The following is a 22463-nucleotide window of genomic DNA, read 5'->3' on the forward strand; positions in this document are numbered from 1 at the left end:
CCATAATCAGCCCTCATCCTATTGGAGAGCCTGAAATTGGGTTACCCGGTCTCTGTAATTTAAAGTTTAAAGCGATTTAGGCTGGTAGTACCCCCAGGGCAGTGGAGATGCAAACCCTCTCCGGAAGAAACTACCTTTAATCCAGGCCTCAAGAAATTCCCCTAGAGAGGTCAGAGAAAGACACAAGAAAACAAGGTGCTATGAGAACCAACAGGAACAAGAGATATCTGGGTCAGATCTACGAAGACTTCACATATTGGCGTTATTACACTGTGGACAAAGAATGCCGCCTGCCGTTTAGGATGCTGTGGCCAGAAAACCATCAGCCACTGCAGCTGCCCCTGACTGCTGAGGGGATTCAGGATGGGAGAAAAACAGGACACAGGCCCTAGATAGTAAAGATGCATATCAAAGGAATAATTTCAATAAGCCCAGACACCTCAGGATATGGCTGCGTTCCAATAAAATAAACACACTTCAGCCTACAGGCCTCGTCCAGCTGCCCCCTGATTTTGCAAATAGTGGTTTGTTAACCCTGTTCTAACAGATAAACTTCAAGCAGGAGGAAAGTGATTTGAGATAAAAGGTCTCATATGCAAGAGACTGGTAATTCTAAGAGAACATTACCGTTTTATACAACCGATCCCTCATGGGGTTACAAAAAAGTAAGATATAGCTAAAGTATCATGTATCTATCACATAGGTTTATGACAAGAGTAGCATATACGTCGGGAGGGAAAGACCGGAGTTAAACTGTTGTCTTACACGGCTGATGAGGAGAATAAAATATTAACTTTTAAGCACTGATAAATTTTCTAGTATAAGCAATAAAGCAAAAATCAAATAACTCCAAAATGTATGGGCGAGAGGGATGTGAAAAACAAGAGGTAATTGTGAGATAACAGAATGTATGTATTGGTCTCTGCCCCCTGTTCCCGGCACAGGGCTCCTGAAACCTGGTAACTCCTGATGAGATCACCAGGTGCATCTTTGGTTCTAGCATTTCATCCTTGACCCCAGTTCCTGACACAGAGCTCCTAAAACCCTCGTCATTTCCTGGGTGATAGGAGTGTCTTTTGCCCTAAGAACGCATCTCTTGGCGGGCTCCTGAATGGCTCCTGGATGGGGGCTGGTCATGGCAAAGAACAAGCCATGGTTAGAAGCTTAGACTGTAGCTCCGCACCCCATTGTCTTGAGAGGGGGAGAGGCTGAAAATGGAGTTAATGATCGAGCATGCCTACGTGATGGAGCCTCCATAAAATCCCAAAAGTACAGGGTTGGGAAGCTTGCGGGTTGGTGACCCCATGAAGATCTGGGGAGACCGGTGTGCCCAGAGAGGGCACGGAGGCTCCTGCCCCTCCCCACATACCTTGCCCTGTGTTTCTCTTCCTCTGGATATGCATCTGTGTCCTTTATCCTATCCTTTATAATGAACTGGTAAACAGTAAGTAAATGGTTTCCCTGAGTTCTGTGAGCTGCTCTAGCAAATTAATCGAAGCTGAGGAGGGGGTCGTGGGAACCTCTGAGTTCTAGCTGGTCGGTCAGAAGCACAGGTGACAACCTGGACTTGGGGCTGGCAACTGAACTGGGGGGGGGGGGGGCGGGGGAGGGGGGAGGAGGGCAGTCTTGTGGGACTGAGCCCTCAACCTGTGGGATCTGATGCCATCTCCAGGTAAAGAGTATCAGGACTGAGTTAAATTGTTGGACACCCAGCTGGTGTCCCAGAGAACTGCTTGTTACGGGGTAAAACCCACACGCATTTGGTGGTCAGAAGTGTCAGGAGTTAAGTATTCTGTGCGCATTGTAAAGGGGACAGAGGAGAAACGCAGGAGGAGGAAAGAACTGTGGGTTCTCCTAAAACAACAAATAAGGAGGAAAAAGAAAACAGAAAAGTGGAACGAATACAAACAAAAATAAAAGTACAAAATAGTATGACATAAATCCGAATATATCAGTAATTTCAATAAGTGTAAATGGGCTACATGTTCTAATTAAAAGACAATATAGATTGGATTTTTAAAATACAGCCATGTGCTCTTTATACACATATCTAAGCCACTGAGATACAGAAAGTCAAAGGGTGAGAAAAGGTCTGCCAGGCAAATACCATCCAAATGAAAGTTGGTGTAAAAAAAAAAAAAAAAAAAGACCTGAAGGCAAAAATTATTGCTAGAGATAACATAGGTTACTATAACACAACAAAGAGTTCAATCCACCAGGAAGCTGTATGAGTTCTAAACATGCATACATTTAACTTAAAAACATAAAGCAAAATTGACATAACTACAAGTCTGCATCATAATGGCAGACTTTTATATACCTTTCTCAGTAATGGACAGCTCAGGAAATAAAAGAACAGCAGTAAAGATAAAGATTTGAATAAGACAACTGGTAAGTCTGACCTAATGGACATATACAGAAGCCATACCCCAAAACTTTAAAACGTGTATTTTCCACCCCCTACAGAGTATTTACAAAAATTCTATCCCAATATATTTGAAAGTTGAAAAGAAATGGATAAATCCCTACCCGAACATGCCTAATATGACTCAAGAAGAAATATAAAACTGAATAACCCCAGAATCACTATTAAGACATTGAAATCAGTAGTTTAAAATCTTCCAATAAAAATAAGAGAAAACCCAAGCAAGTTTTTACGAGCAAGTTCATCATATATTCAAAGAATAAATAATTCAGATCTTAAGCAATCTAGTCCAGAATATAGAAAAAGGAGGAACACTCTCCAACCCATTCTTATGAGGCTTGCAGAAACTTGATACCAAACCAGATGAGGAAAAAGGCAGTAAGTCCACACTCATCATTTCTACTCAGCATCATACCAAGCATCCCAGCCAGAGCAATTAGGCAAAAGAGAAATAAAAGGCATTAATTGGAAAGGAAGAAGTAAAACTACCTATATTCACAGATTACATGATTTTTTCATGGAAAATTCTACGGAATCCACTAAAAAACTCTTGAATTGCTAAATGAGTTCTGAAGGTTACATAAAACAAGATCAATGTACAAAAATCAATTTCTATACACTTGTAACAATCTGAAATGAAATTTTAAAACAATCCCATTTATAATAGCTTCAAAACAAGAGACGTGGGACTTCCCTGGTGGCACAGTGGTTAAGAATCCACCTGCCAATGCAGGGGACACAGGTTCGATCCCTGGTCCGGGAAGATCCCACATGCCACAGAGCAACTAAGCCCGTGGGCCACAACTACTGAGCCTGTGCTCCAGAGCCCACGAGCCACAACTACTGAGCCCGGTGCTGCAACTACTGAAGCCTGTGCTCCGCAACAAGAGAAGCCACCGCAATAAGAATCCCGCACACTGCAACCAAGAGTAGCCCCCGCTCGCCGCAGCAACAAAGACCCAACACAGTAATGAAAACCCAACGCAGTCAAAAATATACATAAAATAAATTCATAAAAAAAATTAAAAAATAGTGACACATTTAAAAATTAAAAAAAAAAAAAGATTGAACTCAGCGGCAAGAGTCAGTATTCTGAGTGTTGAAAGAGGGATGCATACACTTTACATTCCAAACATGCACAGAAAAGCTGACCCACACAAACAATAGTGAACCCAGAGAGAAAATGAACCGTCTGCCCTGCGATCCACATGGTGTGCAAACCAACTACACACAGAGCTTTGAATCTTGTGACACCACCAAAAGGCTCTGCCATGAAGGACTTTTAAGGAAACAGCACCTTAGAAAATTTCCCTGCTAACTGGTAACCCCCCAACTATGAAAATGTACTCCCTGTAAAAGGTATACGTGGCCCTAGTGGAAAACCATTGTTTTTTTTTTTTCAAGTTAAATATCCCTGGGTACTGACTTAACATGCTGGGAGAGGTATAAAAAAGTCTAAGGAACAGTCTCTGGCCCTAAAGGCACTTGCAGCATCGACAGAAAACCCTTTATCACAAAAGTATCTAAAACATTAGAAATAAAAACACACAACAGTAGACACCACAAGTCAATACAAAATTAGTTGACAGAGCAGTCATATTGATATTACTTAAGATGTTCTGACGAGGAAGGGAAGAAAAAAGAAATCACTATTATCAAAAGCAGTCAGAGAAGGCTTAAAGGTCCAATAAAATATAAATAGATTGGACAGGAGGGGCCAGTGTGCGCACCACACGCATGCACACGTGCACACGCGCGCGCACACACACACACACACACACACACACACACGGCCCCCCCAGAGAGCTATGTATGTGTAAGAAAAACCATGGGAGGCCACAAAGTCTGGCCAGGTCAGGGAAGAGGAAACTAGCTGAGCTAGCATTCCACCCACTTGCACCGGCAACAGAAGAACTGTATTAACCCCATACAAAAATGATTGTGGGTTTGCACAAAAAGATTTCCCTGCTTGATTCACCATAAATATAAAGCAAACATAATTGGCATGATGAGAGCTTTAGATGTATTTTTTTTAATATATATTTATTTATTTTATTTTTGGCTGCATTGGGTCTTCATTGCTGCACGGGGCTTTCTCTACTTGCAGTGAGCAGGGGGTTCTCTTTGTTGTGGTACGTGGGCTTCTCATTGCGGTGGCTTCTCTTGTTGCGGAGCACGGGCTCTAGGCGCGTGGGCTTCAGCAGTTGTGGCTCACAGGCTCTAGAGTGCAGGCTCAGTAGGTGTGGCGCACGGGCTTAGTTGCTCCGCGGCATGTGGGATCTTCCGGACCAGGGCTCGAACCTGTGTCCCCTGCACTGGCAGGCAGATTCTCAACCATTGCACCACCAGGGAAGCCCACTTTAGATGTATCTTAAATCAAATAGAAGTCTATTCTCACATGAAACTATAAACTATACCCAGTAATTTTAAATAGAAACACAAAACCTACAGCTATCCATAAAATTTCAGAAAAGAGCGAAAAGCACAAATGTTAACACCAGTCATCCCACTTCTGTGGAATCACAGGAGACTTTGCTTCCTTGCTCCTTTTATGTACTTTCCAGGTAGGATTTAAAAAAAAAAAAAAAAAAAGCAGTTTTTGTGGGGGGTTTTTTTAGGTATTACTTTTTAAAAGCTATTTTAGAAGCACATACATCGATATTCATAAATGTATGGAATATCATGGAAAGAATCATAAAGAAACTAGTAATAGTGGAAAACTCTGGAAAACAGGTGACACGACAGTAGGTCAGAAGATGTACTTTCATCACATCCCTTTCTGTATCTTTTGAATTCAGTGCCACGTTTACTACCTATTTAAAAACAAACACCAGGGAATTCCCACTGCAGGGGGCACAGGTTTGATCCCTGGTCAGGGACCTAAGATCCCCCGCAAGCCACAGAACAGCCAAAAATAAATAAATAAATAAATAATAAAAACGTAAAAAATAAAAACAAACACCATTTTTCAGAAACCACAAGAATGTGAAATGTGACGGACATTTAAATTTCCCTTATTTCATCTTCACAAACTATTAATGTACGTGGAAAGAGTGAACAGCTGTGAATTATGAATCTTTTCCTCTAGCCTCAGTGAAATCTGTCAAAAGTCTTGCAGTATTAATTGCAAGAACATATCCTTAGGAGATAAATAAGGGTCTTGTCAGGGAGACTTTCACCAATTAGTGATCCCAGGAGGTCCACAGTGCGCATACCTGGCCACCCGACTGTTGACTTTGTGACCTGCCATTCACGCCACAGCTCACGAATCACGTAGGGCCTGTGGCCTCCAAGGGGCCCAAGACCCCGAAGCTTCCTTCTGCTGCTGTCATGTCCTCAGCAGGTCGGCTGCTCATCCTCTGTGGCTAAAACGTACCTGTGAGGTGACTGGCCGCTGGACACTGGTGTTTGCTGTAAATACGGCTGTATTCCCAGTTCTGCATCCTCTCCCAGAGCTGCAACAGCCTGGGGCCGGGTGAGTCTGAGTGATGAGGGGAACCCAAAACCCACTCTGGTGACCATCAACTACAGCAGCACAGTGCTCCGTCTCTACGTAGCTCGATTACCAGAAATAATAACGAACTTACTATCATGCCGTCAGGGAACGCAAGGATACAAAAATGATCTTTTAAACACTCATGCTAGAAGTTCACTTTACAGGGCTGTGGCCCAACTTAGTGATCATTTCAGACCCTCTGCCACCGATCGGTGGTGGCAAGTAAGTGGCCGTAAGGAAGGAAGTCACACAAGCACTTGCAAAATTGTAATTAGAAAAAAGTGTTTTTAAAAATACTGAGCAGAATTATACTTGACGGGGCAAACATGTAGCCGCTGAAATTAACTTAATCAGGCTTCCCAGTTTGTTTTTTAAGTTTGTTCCATTCTTCAGAGCATAAATATTAAATGTTTTAAAAATACCCTTCATTTGAAATACATTAAATATAAAATACACAGTTCAAACACAAAACAATGCATTATGGGCTCATGAATACATTTATAAAACACAGTAATGAAAAGTTAACAGCTTCAGATAAGTGAATAATACAATTCAAAGGCTTGCCCAACAAATGACATTTTAAATAGAGGAAGGAAAAAAGCACAAGCAATGTCAATTAGTGTTATTCTCCCAGTAGTACTGCATGAGATTAAAAAACAAATTTTCAAATTCTAGTAGTGGTATTAAAATTAAATTACTTTCTAATCTAGATTAAAAATAGCGCAAAGTCTTTAAAGTACTTAAGTTATTAGAAAAGTCTGACTTTCCAGTTGGCAACGTGACCTTTAAAATATGCCAAGAGTGCAAATCACAAGTAACAACACGTAGCCCATAATGTCACACACTTCTTATCACAAATCTGGTGCCATGCTGGCTGGTACACACGAGACTGACCTCCGTGGCTCACGACAAATGTACAAAACTGTGAGTCTTCTAAGAATCTCAACATGAAGTCCAAGAACAAACATGTTCAACAACAACTAACCCGTGGCTTGTGTTTCCTTTTTTAAAAAAAACAAGCAAACAAAAATAAACAAAACAAAAAACAATAAAACAGTATAAATCAGATTTGTAATCTCCTAAGTGAAAATTCCTTTTTGAAAGTGCTGTAGCCAAACTCATCTTCTTTTTCAGCTGAAAGGGTGGAGCACAATGGCCACAACTTTGTTACAGACTAAAATCCAACAGGTAATTCCAACACCACCTAAAAATAAAGAAATTCAACATGAGAGCATGCCAGGAGTTCCACCCACATTTCCTGCCTCTGCTACCTCTGACTTCTAGGAAATAGAGTACTTCAGTCCTTTTTGAGTAGTGTTGAGCTAACACCAAGTTTGTGTTTCCTGGGTTCAAACTGATCACTTTTTTTTTTTTTGGCTGCTCTGGGTCTTCGTTGCTGCACGCAGGCTTTCTCTAGTTGCGGCGAGTGGGGGCTACTCTTTTGTTGCAGCACGCGGGCTTCTCATTGCGGTGGCTTCTCTTGTTGCGGAGCACGGGCTCTAGGTGCGCATGGACTTCAGTAGTTGTGGCGCGCGGGCTTCAGTAGTTGTGGCTCTCAGGCTCTAGAGCGCAGGCTCAGTAGTTGTGGCGCACGGGCTTAGCTGCTCCGTGGCATGTGGGATCCTCCCGGACCAGGGCTCAAACCTGTGTCCCCTGCATTGGCAGGCAGATTCTTAACCACTGCGCCACCAGGAAAGCCCGCAGACTTTCTACTGATTCACAGAGCTGCCTTCTTTACTAAGCAGGAACTACTCAAAACAACAAACAATGATTTGTATTTATCTTTCCTGCCAGAGAGATGTGCATCATTATTTATGATATTAATAGACTGTAAGACCACCCTGTCGGATGATCTGTTTTTCCCTTCCCACCAAAGCATTATAAGCACGGAGGAATGTTTACCCACACCTTTCTTGCCCCACTGATGCTGAGAGACAGGAAGAGAGGCCACAAGATGCCCGGAAGGGTGGCCTCTGGCTCCTTGGCCCAACAACACTGACAGCCACCAGCTACACAATCCTGGCTGGGTCCGGGAAGAGGGAGGGGGTGGGGAGGGAAGGGGCCTGGCTAAATTGGAAATCTTTGACACGGCCATCCCTTTGACTTAGCAATTCACCTCCAGCATGATCACAAATCACAACTGAAGACTGGCTGACCAGGATGTGTACTGCAGCAGCATCTCTACAGCAAAAACTGGGGACTTAAATAAATATCCTTTAACAGGGAAATCGGTGAATTATGACACATCCAAATGAAGAACAGCTATTCAAAATTCCTTAATAAAGAAATGTAGGGGCTTCCCTGGTGGTGCAGTGGTTGAGAGTCCGCCTGGCAGGCGACACGGGTTCGTGCCCCGGTCCGGGAAGATCCCACATGCCATGGAGCGGCTTGGCCCGTAAGCCATGGCCGCTGGGCCTGCGCGTCCAGAGCCTGTGCTCCGCAACGGGAGAGGCCACAACAGTGAGAGGCCCGCGTACCGCAAAAAAAAAAAAAAAAAAAAAAAAAAAGAAATTTATTAAGCTGCCCTCTCAGCACAGCCAGCAGCACGTCCGTCTCTACTCTGAAGAAATTTATTGATGTGGGAAAAGGCTTACATAATGAGGGGTAAAAAATTGTATGTGCCAGATAACCTTAACCATACAAAAAGAAATAGAAAAAAAGACTGGAAAAAATATACCACAGTGTTAAGAGGGGTTCTCCACAGCTACTGAGTCTTTTTTAAAGTTTTTTCTTATATTTCTAATCATTCTACGATGACACGTACTAATTTTAACACCCAAAAGAAATTCTTTCAGAAGTCAAAGAATGGCCGATAGCAGGAAATGCTGCAGTGGGGCTAAGCGTAGTGTGAACGGAAAAGGAGTCACAGAATGTGGGAACCAGGGGTGGTGTTTCAGTAAGCGGGGGACCGGACCCCAGGTACTGGGCTCGGGTCACGGAGGCAGAGGCTCGGGTGGAACGGCAGCCTTGCCCCTTCACGTTTCGGTGCCACTGGACACGTAAGCTCCCTACACGTCCGCTCCTTTGCTGCAAGCCCTGTGTGCGGCGGCGACGCAGCGCTCTCACCGCGGGCGGCAGGCTGAGCTCGGCGGGCCGAACCTCCCTCCGCACGCCCCCGGGTCAGCCCGGCCGCGATCCTCCGCCGCGTCTGCCGGCGCCCGCGTACCTGCCACTCCGGTGGGAAACGCGACCAGGCGGTCCAGTGGAGTTATCCACCTGCTCGGCACCACGGCCACGGGCACAGAGTAGTACGTCCAGATGAGCGTGACCATCAGGGCAGCCTGCAGAGACACGGCTGGTGAGTGGAAACAGCCCGCCAGGCACACAGCCGACCACCACGGAAGACGAGGAAACACGGAAACAAACCCAGGAAACTCTCCAAATCGGTGACCTCAAACCCCACCCATCCGGTCCTCACAGCCAGCAGATACATACACACTGTCGAATCAGCTGATGGAGTAACCAAGGTCTCCCACAGCCTAAGTGTTCTCTCCTCACTGAGCACCTCCTCTAAGCAGCCAGCTTACGCTAACTACACCTCATCAGTGCCAAAAGTGATCTCACCCTCTCAGATCCTTGAAGAACTAGCTGCGGCTCTCACGCACACACCCAAGGGCAGAGGTGAGCCCTCTGGGGGTTAAGTGGCGGGACGAGAAGCGCCGCCTGCCCTCTCCTCCTTTCCCAGCAGCGCTCGGGCAGCTGGCTTCCACCCCCTTCGTGGGCTTGAACGTGCCACTCGAGCAGCGCTCGGGCAGCTGGCTTCCACCCCCTTCGTGGCCTTGAATGGGCCACTCGAGCCAGCGGAGCAAGGCTTGCTCCACTCTTCTCTCCCAGTGAAACCTCTCTCGCACCAAAGTGACAACGCCTCAGGATCACTGTCCGCAAACAAACCCAAACCACCTGGGCTTTGGGGGGCTGGGCGCAAATCTTGTCCCCCAGGAAAGATCACACATAGGACTGAAACTCGGAGACCATTGAAAGCTGCCACTAAGTGTGCGTGGGGCACATCCACACCCTCGGGTGGAGGAAGCAGCAGCGAACGGAACAAGTAGACATCCCCCAGGTAAGACAGTTGGGAATCGAAGGTCTTGGACTGAGGTGAGAATGACGTGTTCCCTGCCTGAGAGCAGACATCTACACGTCACCTACACGTCTGCACACCAGGTGACAAGCAACGGCCACAGTCAGTGACCAGCTTAGAGAATACAATGTCTAAATAAGCTCTTTCACTCCATACTCCCCCCAGGCTCCCAACACTGCACTGAAATAAAGGCAAAATGAAAGAACTCCAGAGAAGCGCATCTGCTAGAAAAATCCCAACATTTAACAACTCTAAAAGACAAAGGCTAAAAGAGACTAAGAGAAACAAAGGCTTCATTTTAGTCTAACATAGAAATTCACAGAGTGATCAGAGTTACACGTTAGCAGGACCACACAGCACAGCAGCTGAAAGTGGAAAAGCCTGAATTCCCAGGCCTGGATTCTGGGCCACATGGTTCCGGAGGACAGTCCGTTACCAACTTCAATGACCCCAGGTGACAGAATAGGACACTTACTTGCAATATGTAGAAAGCAACACTTATAACCCATTTTATCTTGGCCAACTGAGCTGTCCGGGCTTTCACTGAAAGGAAAAACAGGATGAAATGGTATCAGTCCTAAAAAAAAATGAAGATAGTCCAGCACACAGAAATGTTATTTCTTCTCATAAACTATTTTCTAACTACGTATGTAACATCTGCTCAATATGCTTAGAAAAGACTTCCCTGATGGTCCAGTGGTTGGGACTCTGTGCTCTCACTGCCAAGGGCCTGGGTTCGATCCCTGGTCGGGGAACTAGGATCCCACAAGCTGCGCAGCACAGCCAAGAAGCAAACAAACAAGATATACACACACACACACACACACACACACACACACACACATAGAAAATATAAAACAGAATTTCTTAAAAGTCACCCACTGTGCCGTTATTTAAAATAGAATCACACACAGATTAGCTTTAATTTTAAAAACTCTTAAAGCTATTCATCTAAATCAGAGATTCTTTGACGACGCACTTACCAACAGGACTACCTTTTTCTTCCTGGATTTCCCAGACCACACAGCACACTAATCCGTAAGTGGGGGTCAGGTGTATCTCAGGCCTGGGCAGGCCCCTCTGCCTGTTTTACTAGCCACGCACTCTCTCAGCACACAAGCTGACCTCCTATCCATCAGAGGAGACGGTTAGGAACAGTGGCAAACATAAAGCTGAGTAAGACCTGATCCCCATCCTGAAGTCTACACTTGGATAAGGACACTTCTGGGCATTTTTTAGAGCATTCACAAAAGCTCCTGGGAATCCACCGTGAGATTTTTCTAGGCTTCTCTCAGAAAAGTGTTGAATTTGAAAAGGTCAACCTACAGAGAATGAAGAAAATCAAAGATGTTAGAGGTTTCTGTGTGGTTGCGTGGTTTTCTTTTTGTTCTTTTTTTTTTTTTTTTGGCCATGACTCTCGGTTTGCGGGATCTTAGTTCCCGGACCAGGGATCGAACCTGGGCCCACAGCAGTGAAAGTGCCGAGTCCTAACAACTAGACCGCAAGGGAAGTCCCCAGGCTTCTGTGTTTAGAAAGCAAAGGTTCACCAGCAAATAAGGAGAAAGTAACAATTATTATTACTGGGTCTCTTCTAGACAACTTAAAAGTCTCTGTCAACAGCAGAACCTCAAAGATCAAAGCACACGTGCCGTGCCTCTTTCTATAACGGTTTCTCTATTAATCAGCTCGTACGAAGCTTCCCACGCTACGCGTGAGAACAGTACCGTGAGTTTTGAGCTTATCAGTCATCTTGTTGATCTTCCTCTCCAGCCTGGCGTATCTGGCAAACTCGTCCATCATGCTGACGGTGGAGAGCTCCTGCTTCATGCCCTGGATCTCCGCTCGCATCTGGGACTCCTGCTTCACATCCTTCTGCAGCACCCTGGACATCTGCTGGAGGTGGCAGCCGGGATCAGCCTCCTCCCCCACCCCTCCCCCATCCGCCTGCCGCCTCCTGCAGCTGGGCACGCTGCCCTTTACCCCACGGCCAGGCTCTGCCGCCCGGTCCCGGTCCTGCCGCCCCCGACCACAGAAACGAAAACTCGCCCCCCCCCCCGCCCCGTGAGTCTTTATTCAATTACGTTTTTCCCTCTGCAGATATGCCCACGGACTGCTACAGCACAAATGTATGTATCCTTCGCTTTTACTGCAAAATTGTGATGACAGGGTGAAAACCGATTCCATCCCCAGAGCTTCATTCAGGTGACAAGGACCGTGCACGCCCCTCACTCCTGTAGAATTCTGTGCTAAATTAGGTGGGCCGAGCAAGGGGGGTGCCGGCGGTCAGGGATAAAGCGGTGGCGGGTGAAGAGGGCATTCCCGCAGGGGGCTGCCTGGCATGAGCGTCGGGGTCCCACAGCAGGAGGGGCACACGTGACCAGAGGAGGTGGTAGGGGAGGCCGAGGGTGAGTCACAAAGGATTGAGCAAGTCACGGAGACCCACTGAGGATACTGTGAGCCAGTTTTCTCACTGTGAGAAAAGGGAGTGAGAACCATGCATCGGGAGAGAACCAGAATGAATCCCGTGGGACTGGATGAGAACTGGAGGCACTGGTGTGAAGTCGTGGTTTTCCGGAGATGCACAGACAGATGAAATAACAGACGTAAATGTCTGTGAAGAGGAGCCGCTGACAGCCAGGCCCCAAGTGGGACACGACTGGCCCAGGCGCCCTCCTGGCCGCCCGGACGGTGGAGGGGACCCAAGTGTGAGGGTACCTGCCTGCGTCATCCCCAGACGCCCCCCACAGACACACACACCGGCCAGGACACTGCCAGCGGCCCGGGCTACACATGCAGTGGCTGCCAGGTAGCGCCCAACAACCCACCGGGACAGGAGAAGGTCCCAGGAGAGCGAGGGGAGAGCAAGGGGACCACACTCGCACCAGCGCGGGGAGGTCCACGGGCGACCACGCAGGGGACTGAGAATTCCTCAGGGACTGACCCGCAGTGATGAGTGTACCTCCCCAGATCAACGCCCACGGTACCTGGTGAGATGCAAAGAGAACACAGCATCCTTTACGTGACATCCTCGCAGAATCTGCCTGCCAATGCAGGCAACACAGGTTTGAGCCCTGGTCCAGGAAGATCCCACATGCTGCGGAGCAACTAAGCCCGTGTGCCATAACCACTGAGCCTGAGCTCTAGAGCCTGTGAGCCACAACTACTGAGCCCGTGAACCACAACTACCAAAGCCCAAGCGCCTAAAGCCCACGCTCTGCAAAAAGAGAAACCACCACATGAGAAGCCCTTGCACAGCAACAAAGACCCAACACAGCCAAAAATAAATTTTAAAAAAGAAAAAGAAATAGAGAGGCAAACACATTACGTACATAGCATTATAGAGAATACAGGCTGTGCTTCACAGATTTTTTTAATCGAAGGCTTGTAACAACCCTGCATCAACCAAGTTTATTGGCACCATTTTTCCAACAGTATTTGCTCATTTCACGTCTCTGTGTTACATTCTGGTAGTTCTCATAATATTTCAAACTTTTTTATTATTGTTATATTTGTTATGGTGTTCTTTGATTAGTGATTTTTTTTTTTTAGGCCACACCACGGGGCTTGTGGGATCTTAGTTCCTGGACCAGGGATCGAATCCCAGCCCTCAGCGGTGAAACGGCAGAGTCCTAACCACTGGATCAGCAGGGTATTCCCTGATTAGTGATCTGTGATGTTACTACTACAACTCACTAAAGGCTCAGATGATGGTTAGCATTTTTTAGCAATAAACAATTTTTTAATTAAGGCATGTACACTTTTTTTTATACAACGCTATGCTATTGCACACTTAATAGACTCTAGTGTAAACATAACTTTTTTCTGCACTGGGAAACCAGAAATTGCATGTGGCTCACTCTGCTTCGATATTCACTTTATCGCAGTAGCCTGGAACCAAACCCGCAATATTTCCGAGGTATGCTGTACATAAAACAATTAAAAACTGGAAAGGCCAAAAATGGTTACTCAGGAGTGGAAAGTGAGTGAGGGCAGGAGAATAAACTTGAGGGGAACTGAAGAGATCTGTGGTTAAAATTAGGAAATGCAGCGCCTGAAGAAAAAATGAATATATTACATCTACAAGTACAAAAAAAGAAAATTTGGAAGTGTTTAAGTTTGCAAATAGGTACCAACATTAATCCAAGACCTCCTTACAAATAACTGTTAAAATATACTAGAATTATGAATTGAAATGTAGGATTTAAGGAGATTTGAATTTTTTAAATGTTCTTAATATTAATTTTTTTTTAATATTTATTTATTTGGCTGCACCGGGTCTTAGTTGCGGCATGTGCAATCCAGTTCCCCAACCACGGATCGAACCTGGGCCCCCTACACTGGGAGCATGGGGCCCTAGCCACTGGACCACCAGGGAAGTCCCAATATTAATTTTTAAAACATAAACATTTGGGGCTTCCCCGGTGGCGCAGTAGTTAAGAATCCGCCTGCCAATGCAGGGGACACGGGTTTGAGCCCTGGTCCGGGAAGACCCCACGTGCCACGGAGCAACTAATCCCGTGCGCCACAACTACTGAGCCTGTACTTAAGAGCCCGCGAGCCACAACTACTGAGCCGGCACACCACAACTACTGAGCCTGCACGCCTAGAGCCCGTGCTCCGCAACAAGAGGAGCCACCGCAATGAGAAGCCCGCGCACGGCAATGAAGAGTAGACCCCGCTCGCCATAACTAGAGAAAGCCCGCGCGCAGCAACGAAGACCCAAAGCAGCCAAAAATAAATAAATAAAATAAATAAATTTTAAAAATATATATCTTAAGTCTTTTTTTTTAAATTTTTATCAGGTTTTTAATTTGTTTTTTGGGCTGCGTTGGGTCTTCGTTGCTGCATGCGCGCTTTCTCTAGTTGCGGCGAGCGGGGGCTACTCTTCCTTGCAGGGCGCGGGCTTCTCATTGTGGTGGCTTCTCCTGTTGCGGAGCACGGGCTCTAGGCGCGCAGGCTTCAGTAGTCTCTTAACCACTGTGCCACCACGGAAGTCCCCTGAAGTTTTTATGTACTCAAGGCGTATTAAATCTCCCACTTGACAGAAGCTGATAAGCTGTGTAGGGTATGGTTTTTCAAAGACCTGGAGATGGGCCCACAAATAATTCTAAAGCAGAAAAGAAAATAAGTTTTTAAAGATCAGTGAGGGAATTCCCCAGCAGTCCAGTGGTTAAGGCTTGGCACGTTCACTGCCTGCTGCCCAGGATCAAATCCTGGTCAGGGAACTGAGATCCCGCAAGCCATCAATCAATAAACAAACAAACAAACAAAATTTGCTTATCATGAAAAAAAATCCGGTGGGAGAATCTGGAGAGAAAACAAGGGCAGAACCAATCCTTTGCTGCTCTTGTCCCCAGACGCTGGCCCTCTGCCTGTGTGAGATCACAGTGTCCTCCTCAGTCACCCTCTGATCCTGTCCAAGTTGGACACTCCCTCTGCCAACAAAATGCCAGGACTTGCGGTGGCACTGGGGTTGTTCAACTCCTCACTCCCCCACTCAATGGCTGGCAACTCTCTGGACCAGTCCCATCTGAAAGTCGTGCCCGATGACATTTACAGCCCAAAGGCTCCTCCCTCCCGGAACACAGCAGGCATCCCTGGGAATGGCGTCTCAGGCGTGTCCCTAACACCACAGGGAGACCCCTCACCCCGGGAAGGGCCCAAGACCCAGAACAACCCCACATGCCCCGCAGCCAGGACCGGCCAAGTCGGGCCCACTCCTCGGGGGCCTGGTCTCCGGCACGGGGGAGCCCGCATCCGCCAGGCCGCACCTGCTCGTGCGCACTCAACCCCCGTCGCCGCTTCTGTCACCTCCTCAAACAACACTTGGGGCTCATGCTGGTCCACAGCAAGAACTCACTAGGGGACCGTGCTCCCTGGAAACGGGGAGGGTCTCAGCAAGGCCCGCAGCGGCAGGCCCTGCAGTGTCCACCCCTCACCTCAGTGGCCCGGGCCCCTAGAGAGAAAAGGGAAGCGGCCACTTTTCAGAGCAGCAAGTTAAGTGTGATTTTGAAGTTGTCAAACACGAAAGTGGCGGCCAGTCCCACACACCAAGTCCCAGAGGACAGCCTGCGCTGCACCCATGCTCAAGGTCTGCAAAGCAGGGGGTCTGTGAGGAAGGGGCCCCTGGCGCCTGAGCACGGCACGCGGCTCTCAGGGACCCGCAGGCAGCCCTCCAGCGCGTAGGTCCTGGGGCGCCTGCGCAGGGCACGCGCCTCGCCCGGACCCTCACCCCTCCCTCCGCCACACCAGTCCTAGGGCGCCTGCACAGTGCACGCATCTCTCCGCTACCCGCAGGCCGCCCTCCAGCGCATCGGCCCTGGCACGCCTGCACAGGGCACATGGCTAACTAGGAGCTCCCCCCGCCCTCGGCCACGCCAGTCCTGGGGCCCGGGGCGCCGGCACAGGGCGCCTCCGGCCACGGAGCGGGGCGCTCCGCAGGGTGGTCTCTGTCCCCTCTGCCTCCGCCTTTGGCTGCTGTGCTGGATCGCAAACGCGTCCTGTGACCAGCTGGAAAGGAAACATGAAAGAACTCGCAGGAGAATTCTAACCAAGTCAACGCCAAGGATTGGGCGTCCTTATCCGGGCACCCAGCCCCCACCCCAGTATTTGGACTGAGGTCCCATCCCAGGACCTTGCAACACTCTGCTGGGAGAGGACTTCTTGAACTTGAGCGACTTCCTCGAGGGCCTCTCCTGACTGATGGGAAGGTGCGCCCCTTCCTGCTCTGGCTGAAGGGAAGAAGCGTCGGAAACCCTGGAAGGAAGGCTACGGTCTGAGGTGCAGGGGCGTGGCCCGTTCCCAGTCAGACTGATGCTCACTAGAGTCTTTCCCACGAGCATCGTCTAATCAGCGCCTGTGATGGGGCGGCCTCTAACAGTCGAGAAGGAGCAGCATTTTACCCTACACGGGACCCGCGCGTTCCTTACAGCTTTTCACGGACCCTCAACACAAACCAGATCTCTTTATTACTTTTCCCTGTTTGAACACCAGCAACTGTACTCTGCTAGGAGAATGTTATCCTTCTGAACTGGCTAACAATTCTGACAGTGTTACAACCAAGGGAAAACGGGTCTAAGGCAGCTAACTGGCTGGAGGTGAGAGAGGTGATACAGCCTGTAGGATGCAGCAAAGGACGGGACACAGGTCCAAGGACAAACCCAGTGCTCATTCACCTGAACGACAAACAGCACAAACCTCGTGCATGTGTAGACTGCAGCAATAACTTCTTATGAGAGTGTGCTAGCTGCAGGGCACAGGTTTGGTGAAAGCTTGGTGAAGGAGCCAGCGGTGATGATAGTTCTTATTTACAGCCGCTGCCATATCCCAAACACTCTCCTCCTTCCCCCTCAGCTTATGAGAAACCAGGAACAATTCACAGAGGAATACAAAACCAACACAGCCTCTTTCAGCAACTGAGGTTAGTTTTGTGTGTGGTTCCAATATAAGGTGAAGTGAGATGGGGTACATAGGAAATCGAAGTGACACTTTAAGTAAGATGGGCAGGCAACCCACAGAATGGGAGAAGATGTTTGCAAATTGTATATCTGATAAGGAGCTAATATCCAGACTATATAAAGAACTCCTAACTTAACCACAAAAACGCAGCCACTCACACTCGATGTGGGCCTCCAGAGAGTGCCCTTCCCCTAGGGACAGCTCCTGAAGCCCCATTAGAAAAGGGGCCACAGACCTGAACAGATGTTTTTCAAAGATATACAGATGGCCAATAAGCAAATGAAATGTTCAACATCACTAATCATTAGGAAAATGCAAATCAAAACCACAAAGAGGGGCTTCCCTGGTGGCGCAGTGGTTGAGAGTCCGCCTGCCGATGCAGGGGACACGGGTTCATGCCCTGGTCCGGGAAGATCCCACATGCCGCGGAGCAGCTGGGCCCGTGAGCCATGGCCGCTGAGCCTGCGCATCCGGAGCCTGTGCTCCGCAACGGGAGAGGCCACAGCAGTGAGAGGCCCGTGTACCGCAAAAAAAAAAACAAAAAAAAAAAACAGAGAAGCCACTTTGCATCCATTAGGATGGCTATTATCCAAAAAGGAAAAATAATAACTAAAAATAACAAATGTTGCAGAAGGTGGAGAAACTGGAACACTTGTGCATTGCTGGTGAGAATTTACATGATGCAGCCGCTGTGGAAAACAGTACAGCAGTTTCTCAAAAAAAGTAAAAACACAATTACCATATGATCCAGCAATTCCACTTCTGGGTATTTACCCAAAAGAACTGAAAGCAGAGATTTGAATAAACACTTGTACACGAATGTTCTAGCAGCATTATTCACAATGGTCAAAAGGCAGAAACAATCCAAATGTCCATCAAAAGATGAATGAACAAACAAAATGTGGTATAGACATACAGTGGAATACTATTCAGCCTTATAAAGGACAGAAAGCCTAACACAGGCTGCAACAGGGATGAACCCTAAGGACATTATGCTGAGTGAAATAAGCCAGACATAAAAGGACAAATATTATATGATTTCACTTGTATGAGGTGCCTAGAATAGTCAGATTCATAGAGACGGAAAGTAAAATGGTGGTTGCTAGGGACTGGGGGAAAGGGGCATGCGGATAACGCCCCATGTTTACTGGGGACAGAGTCTCAGTTTAGGAAGCTGCAGTTCTGGAGATGAAGGGTGATGAACAGTTGCACAACAATGTGAATGTACTCAATGCCACTGAACTATATACCTAAAAATGGTTAAAACGGTAAATTTTATGTTATGTATATTTTAGCACAATTTTTAAAAAATAAGAAAAGTGGGCTGGGGCCTACTCTTCAAGGGTCTTTTATGCAATGCTGAGTACTTCGGACACCATCTTAAAGACAAGGAAGCATCAGGAAAGATTCCCAAGGGGGGATGGGATTAAGAGAGAATTGCCTCAGGACAACTTGGGTGATAAGGTCCTAGAATAGAGTTTTATACAAAACAGGCACCCAATGGGTACGAGTAGAGTAGAACAAAAAGAAGTAGAAACCCTGTCTAGACTTACATACCACCCCCCACCACCACCAATTTATACCAGGAGAGAAAAGCAGAACTGAGTTCCCAGGATACTGGTACAGTGTGTGCACCCCATCTTTGAGTCTCGGCCTAAGTCAGACAGCCCCTCACTCCCACTGTCGGCCTACAGAGGGCGCCCTTCCGCGGAGAACAGCTCCTCACCTTCTCCACACGCACCTCCCATCAAATATGCCACCAAACCCCCTATTCACGCTCCAACAGGCAGAGGGGCAGACCTCGGAGAATCACACACCAAGGATCAAACCTCCACCCCAGCAATCACTAGCTGGATGTCTTAGGACAACTACTAGACTCTGAGTCAAACACACCTCCTCTGGGAGGTACAGGAAGATGGCATGACAGTCACAGCAACCGTGGCGACTGGACACGAGGAAATTACTCATGATGGACAAAGCGCCCGGCAGAGAGGGCTCCCAAGTGCCCGTCGCTCCTCTGGGTACAGGAAACATCACAGAGCACTGGGATTCTAAGTCTACACTGTCTCCAACCCCTCCCGCCCCAAGAATGGGGGCCCCTGCATCCTGAGACCCGTCCCCAGGGACCCTGCACAGCTGCACTGCACGCGAGAAGGCGAGACTTCCCGGAGCCCCGGACGCCGTGCTGCAGGCACTGGCCCTCCCCACGCCCCCAGCCCAGCAGCCTGAGGCTGCTCGACGCCCCCAGGAACCAGAGAATAACGGAAATGAGTGCGGCTGGCAGAAGGGCACAGAGAACTCCAGACCGCTGCCACGCGAAAACGTGGCCAAGCGTTATCAGGCATTTATTTTTCTCCCCAAGAATCCAGAAAACCGGATACGGGGGTAAAACGTTGCGACTTGACGCTAGCAACTCACTCAAAAACATCTTAAAACACAGAACGGCCCAACCAAGACGCCTCTGCAGGCCGAATCTGGCCGTCGGGCGGCCAGTTTGAGACCCCTGTGTCTATAGCACGCTGGGGCGGCGACCCCATCGACCCCTGGAAGGCCAGAAAGCCACTTACGAAGGAGGAGAAGGACGGGAGGAGGATCCTGAGTACGTTGCACCCAAACACGAAGCTGAGCACCAGCAGCCAAGCCCAGCGGTCGGCCTCGGCCGCGCTCATCTCGGAGGCTCACGGCGGCGCCAGCTCGGCTGAAACAGCTCCACCTGGGACCAAGCCGGAGGCCGCGCGTGCGCAGTGAGCGCAGCGCCCCGCAGAGGCGCGCCGCCGCGCCTGCGCACTGCGCCACACTCGGGGAGGCGGGGCCGTCTTTTGCTCCGGGCTCTGGTTAACGCCAGCCTTGCCTTTGGCCTTCCCGGCTTCCGTAGACTTCTCGCACCCGCCCCACCACCCCGCGGAACCTGTTTTCTAGATTCGGCCTCCACTGTATCTCTGCTTTTGCTGTATCTGCAAACCACTTGTGTGATTATGTAATTAATGCTTTCTTTAAACTGACTCACCTTTATTCCTAAATAAATGTATTTTTAAATAAACCTTTCCGTAAATAGAAAGCTACGGTAATTATAGTAGCAAGTAACCGTAAAAAGAAAAACGTTTTGTAAGTAGTTTTTAGTAAGTAGTGTTTACATTTCAAAGCTAAACATCGTAATAAATCTAAGTAATTTACAAAACTGCATACCTGAGGTCCTGGTTACCTTCAACGTGTAATAAAGTAGCCTACATTTATGGGAAGATGAGGTTTTACAGCAAAAGAATCCTAACACAGTTATGTGTAGTAGGTAAAGCAAAAGATGATTAGCTGCCTCTTCTGCCCTGGTTGGAGTCTGAGAACTAATTCCCGATGAGAATAAATCGAGGAGCTGTGGTTCTCCAAATTTCTGATTAAAGAAAACATGCGAAGCGAAACTATTCGATAGCGGTAGAGGGAATTATTTCCATGGAGAGGTTTCTTGGCCGGTAGGTGATGCTGAACTGACCAAAACAAAAGACAGGCTTGGAGCCTGCTTCTCCTCCATAACCTTCCCCTCCAGCTGGACCATCCAAGGCAGCCTGGCTACTAGCTCCTCTACCCACTAAAGGTTTGGAAGGACTGGAAGTAGAAACCACCTCGTGAAAAGTGATGGCAGATCCTCCGGCCTCCATCTCCCGGCCCCCAGTCTCTGCTTTTCAGGCGGAAGAGGAGAGCATCGCCTGCTCCCCACCCGTACCACACCCCATCCCAGTGCCACATCCCCCCAGGAGGAGGATCACCAATTCCTGGTGAGACGAGAATTTGACAGAAAACCCTGGAGAAGGTCCTTGACTGTACAACAGGTAGGAGAGGACCAGCAGTACCTGGCCAGTGTGAACAACTCAGCTCTCTCCTATTGCTCCATCTGGGCAGCTCTTAAGAAGAGCACTAACAATTAAAGGCTGCCAACACCATCCGAGTACCACACTAGGCCGTCAAGTTAAAAAGAGAAAAGTATCCGTCCCATAGAAAATAAAGATTGTGATAATGTCCCAAATGGATTTCAGTCCAGAGCAAGACTGGCAGAAAATACTAACACCATGGGGCGTTTTCATCAGACCACTTCTTGTTCAGAACAAACAGGTCTTGGAACCTCTAACATAATACAATTCCTCTTCATAGGACTTCAGAGAATGTGTTTAGCAAGCCCTATATCAGTGACTTTTATGTTGATTTTAAACCAATCACGACTGAGACTGGAGAAATGAGTACTCTAATAGAGACCAACTCTCCGTCAGAGACTCAGAGGAGTGTCAGCAGGGACCAGAGACGCACCCAGAACTGAGCGATTTAGGGCCAGTGACTGAGGGTGTCCCACCTGAGGCAGAGGCTTCTCAAGACAGGCACACCCAGAAGGCAACACTGAAATGCAAAGTGAAAATGAGATTGCCTCAACTATTCCCAAAACAGGAAAAACAGAGGGGACAAAGAGAAGGAACAATTTAGCAGGAACTGAATTTACCTCTTCTTAGCTTTGCCCGCTTGGTTTTACTAAATGAAAACGATGATGATGATCACATACCAGGTTGAATCAAAGAACAGACTGACAGTCTTTCCACCGGGAACTAGGGGTACATCAATATTCAGAGTAACTTAGGTAAAATCTGCGGTGTTTATTTCAGTAACTGGCTGTCACAAACTAAGTGCAGGTAGATACCTCACTTGCACAAATTTTATAGCCAGCATATTGCTCAGTGGCTGTCGGAGGACTGGACATGTCTATATGTTGGCAGCCAGTTTTAGGTCCAAGATAGCTAACGAATGAAGTATTAGGATGTCTTGGAAAACTGCATTTTAGCGTAGTTGAATATTCAAGCATTCTTGTGTGTGTGTGGTGTGTATGTGTGTGAGGAAGTAATCAGAGAGGAAAGTATCACAGATTGTAATTCAACCTATTTTGTTGTTTTTAAAACTTGTTAAACTTGTTTAACAAGTTTTAAAAAAGCATTTCTGCAAAATTTTTAAATGCAAATGTTAAATATCTT

General features: G+C 47.7%; 1 protein-coding gene across 2 annotated transcripts; it reads right to left on the reverse strand.

The window, feature by feature from the left end:
- Positions 1-6186: 6186 nt before the first annotated feature.
- Positions 6187-20207, reverse strand: GET1 (guided entry of tail-anchored proteins factor 1). 2 transcript variants are annotated; one of them, XM_060098469.1, is made up of 5 exons: positions 20028-20207; positions 11727-11895; positions 10478-10545; positions 9088-9202; positions 6187-7125 (listed from the first exon to the last, which is right to left on the reverse strand). In XM_060098469.1, the coding sequence occupies exons 1-5, from the start codon at positions 20127-20129 to the stop codon at positions 7052-7054; spliced, it is 528 nt and encodes a 175-aa protein (XP_059954452.1). In that variant the 5' UTR covers positions 20130-20207; the 3' UTR covers positions 6187-7051. The 2 variants fall into 2 exon arrangements, with proteins under 2 accessions (XP_059954452.1, XP_059954453.1); XM_060098470.1 differs by having other exon boundaries at positions 11727-11892; positions 20028-20206.
- Positions 20208-22463: the final 2256 nt, after the last annotated feature.

The sequence above is a fragment of the Mesoplodon densirostris genome, chromosome 5, assembly GCF_025265405.1.
Source record: "Mesoplodon densirostris isolate mMesDen1 chromosome 5, mMesDen1 primary haplotype, whole genome shotgun sequence".
In the NCBI taxonomy this organism is placed as follows: Eukaryota; Metazoa; Chordata; class Mammalia; order Artiodactyla; family Ziphiidae; genus Mesoplodon; species Mesoplodon densirostris.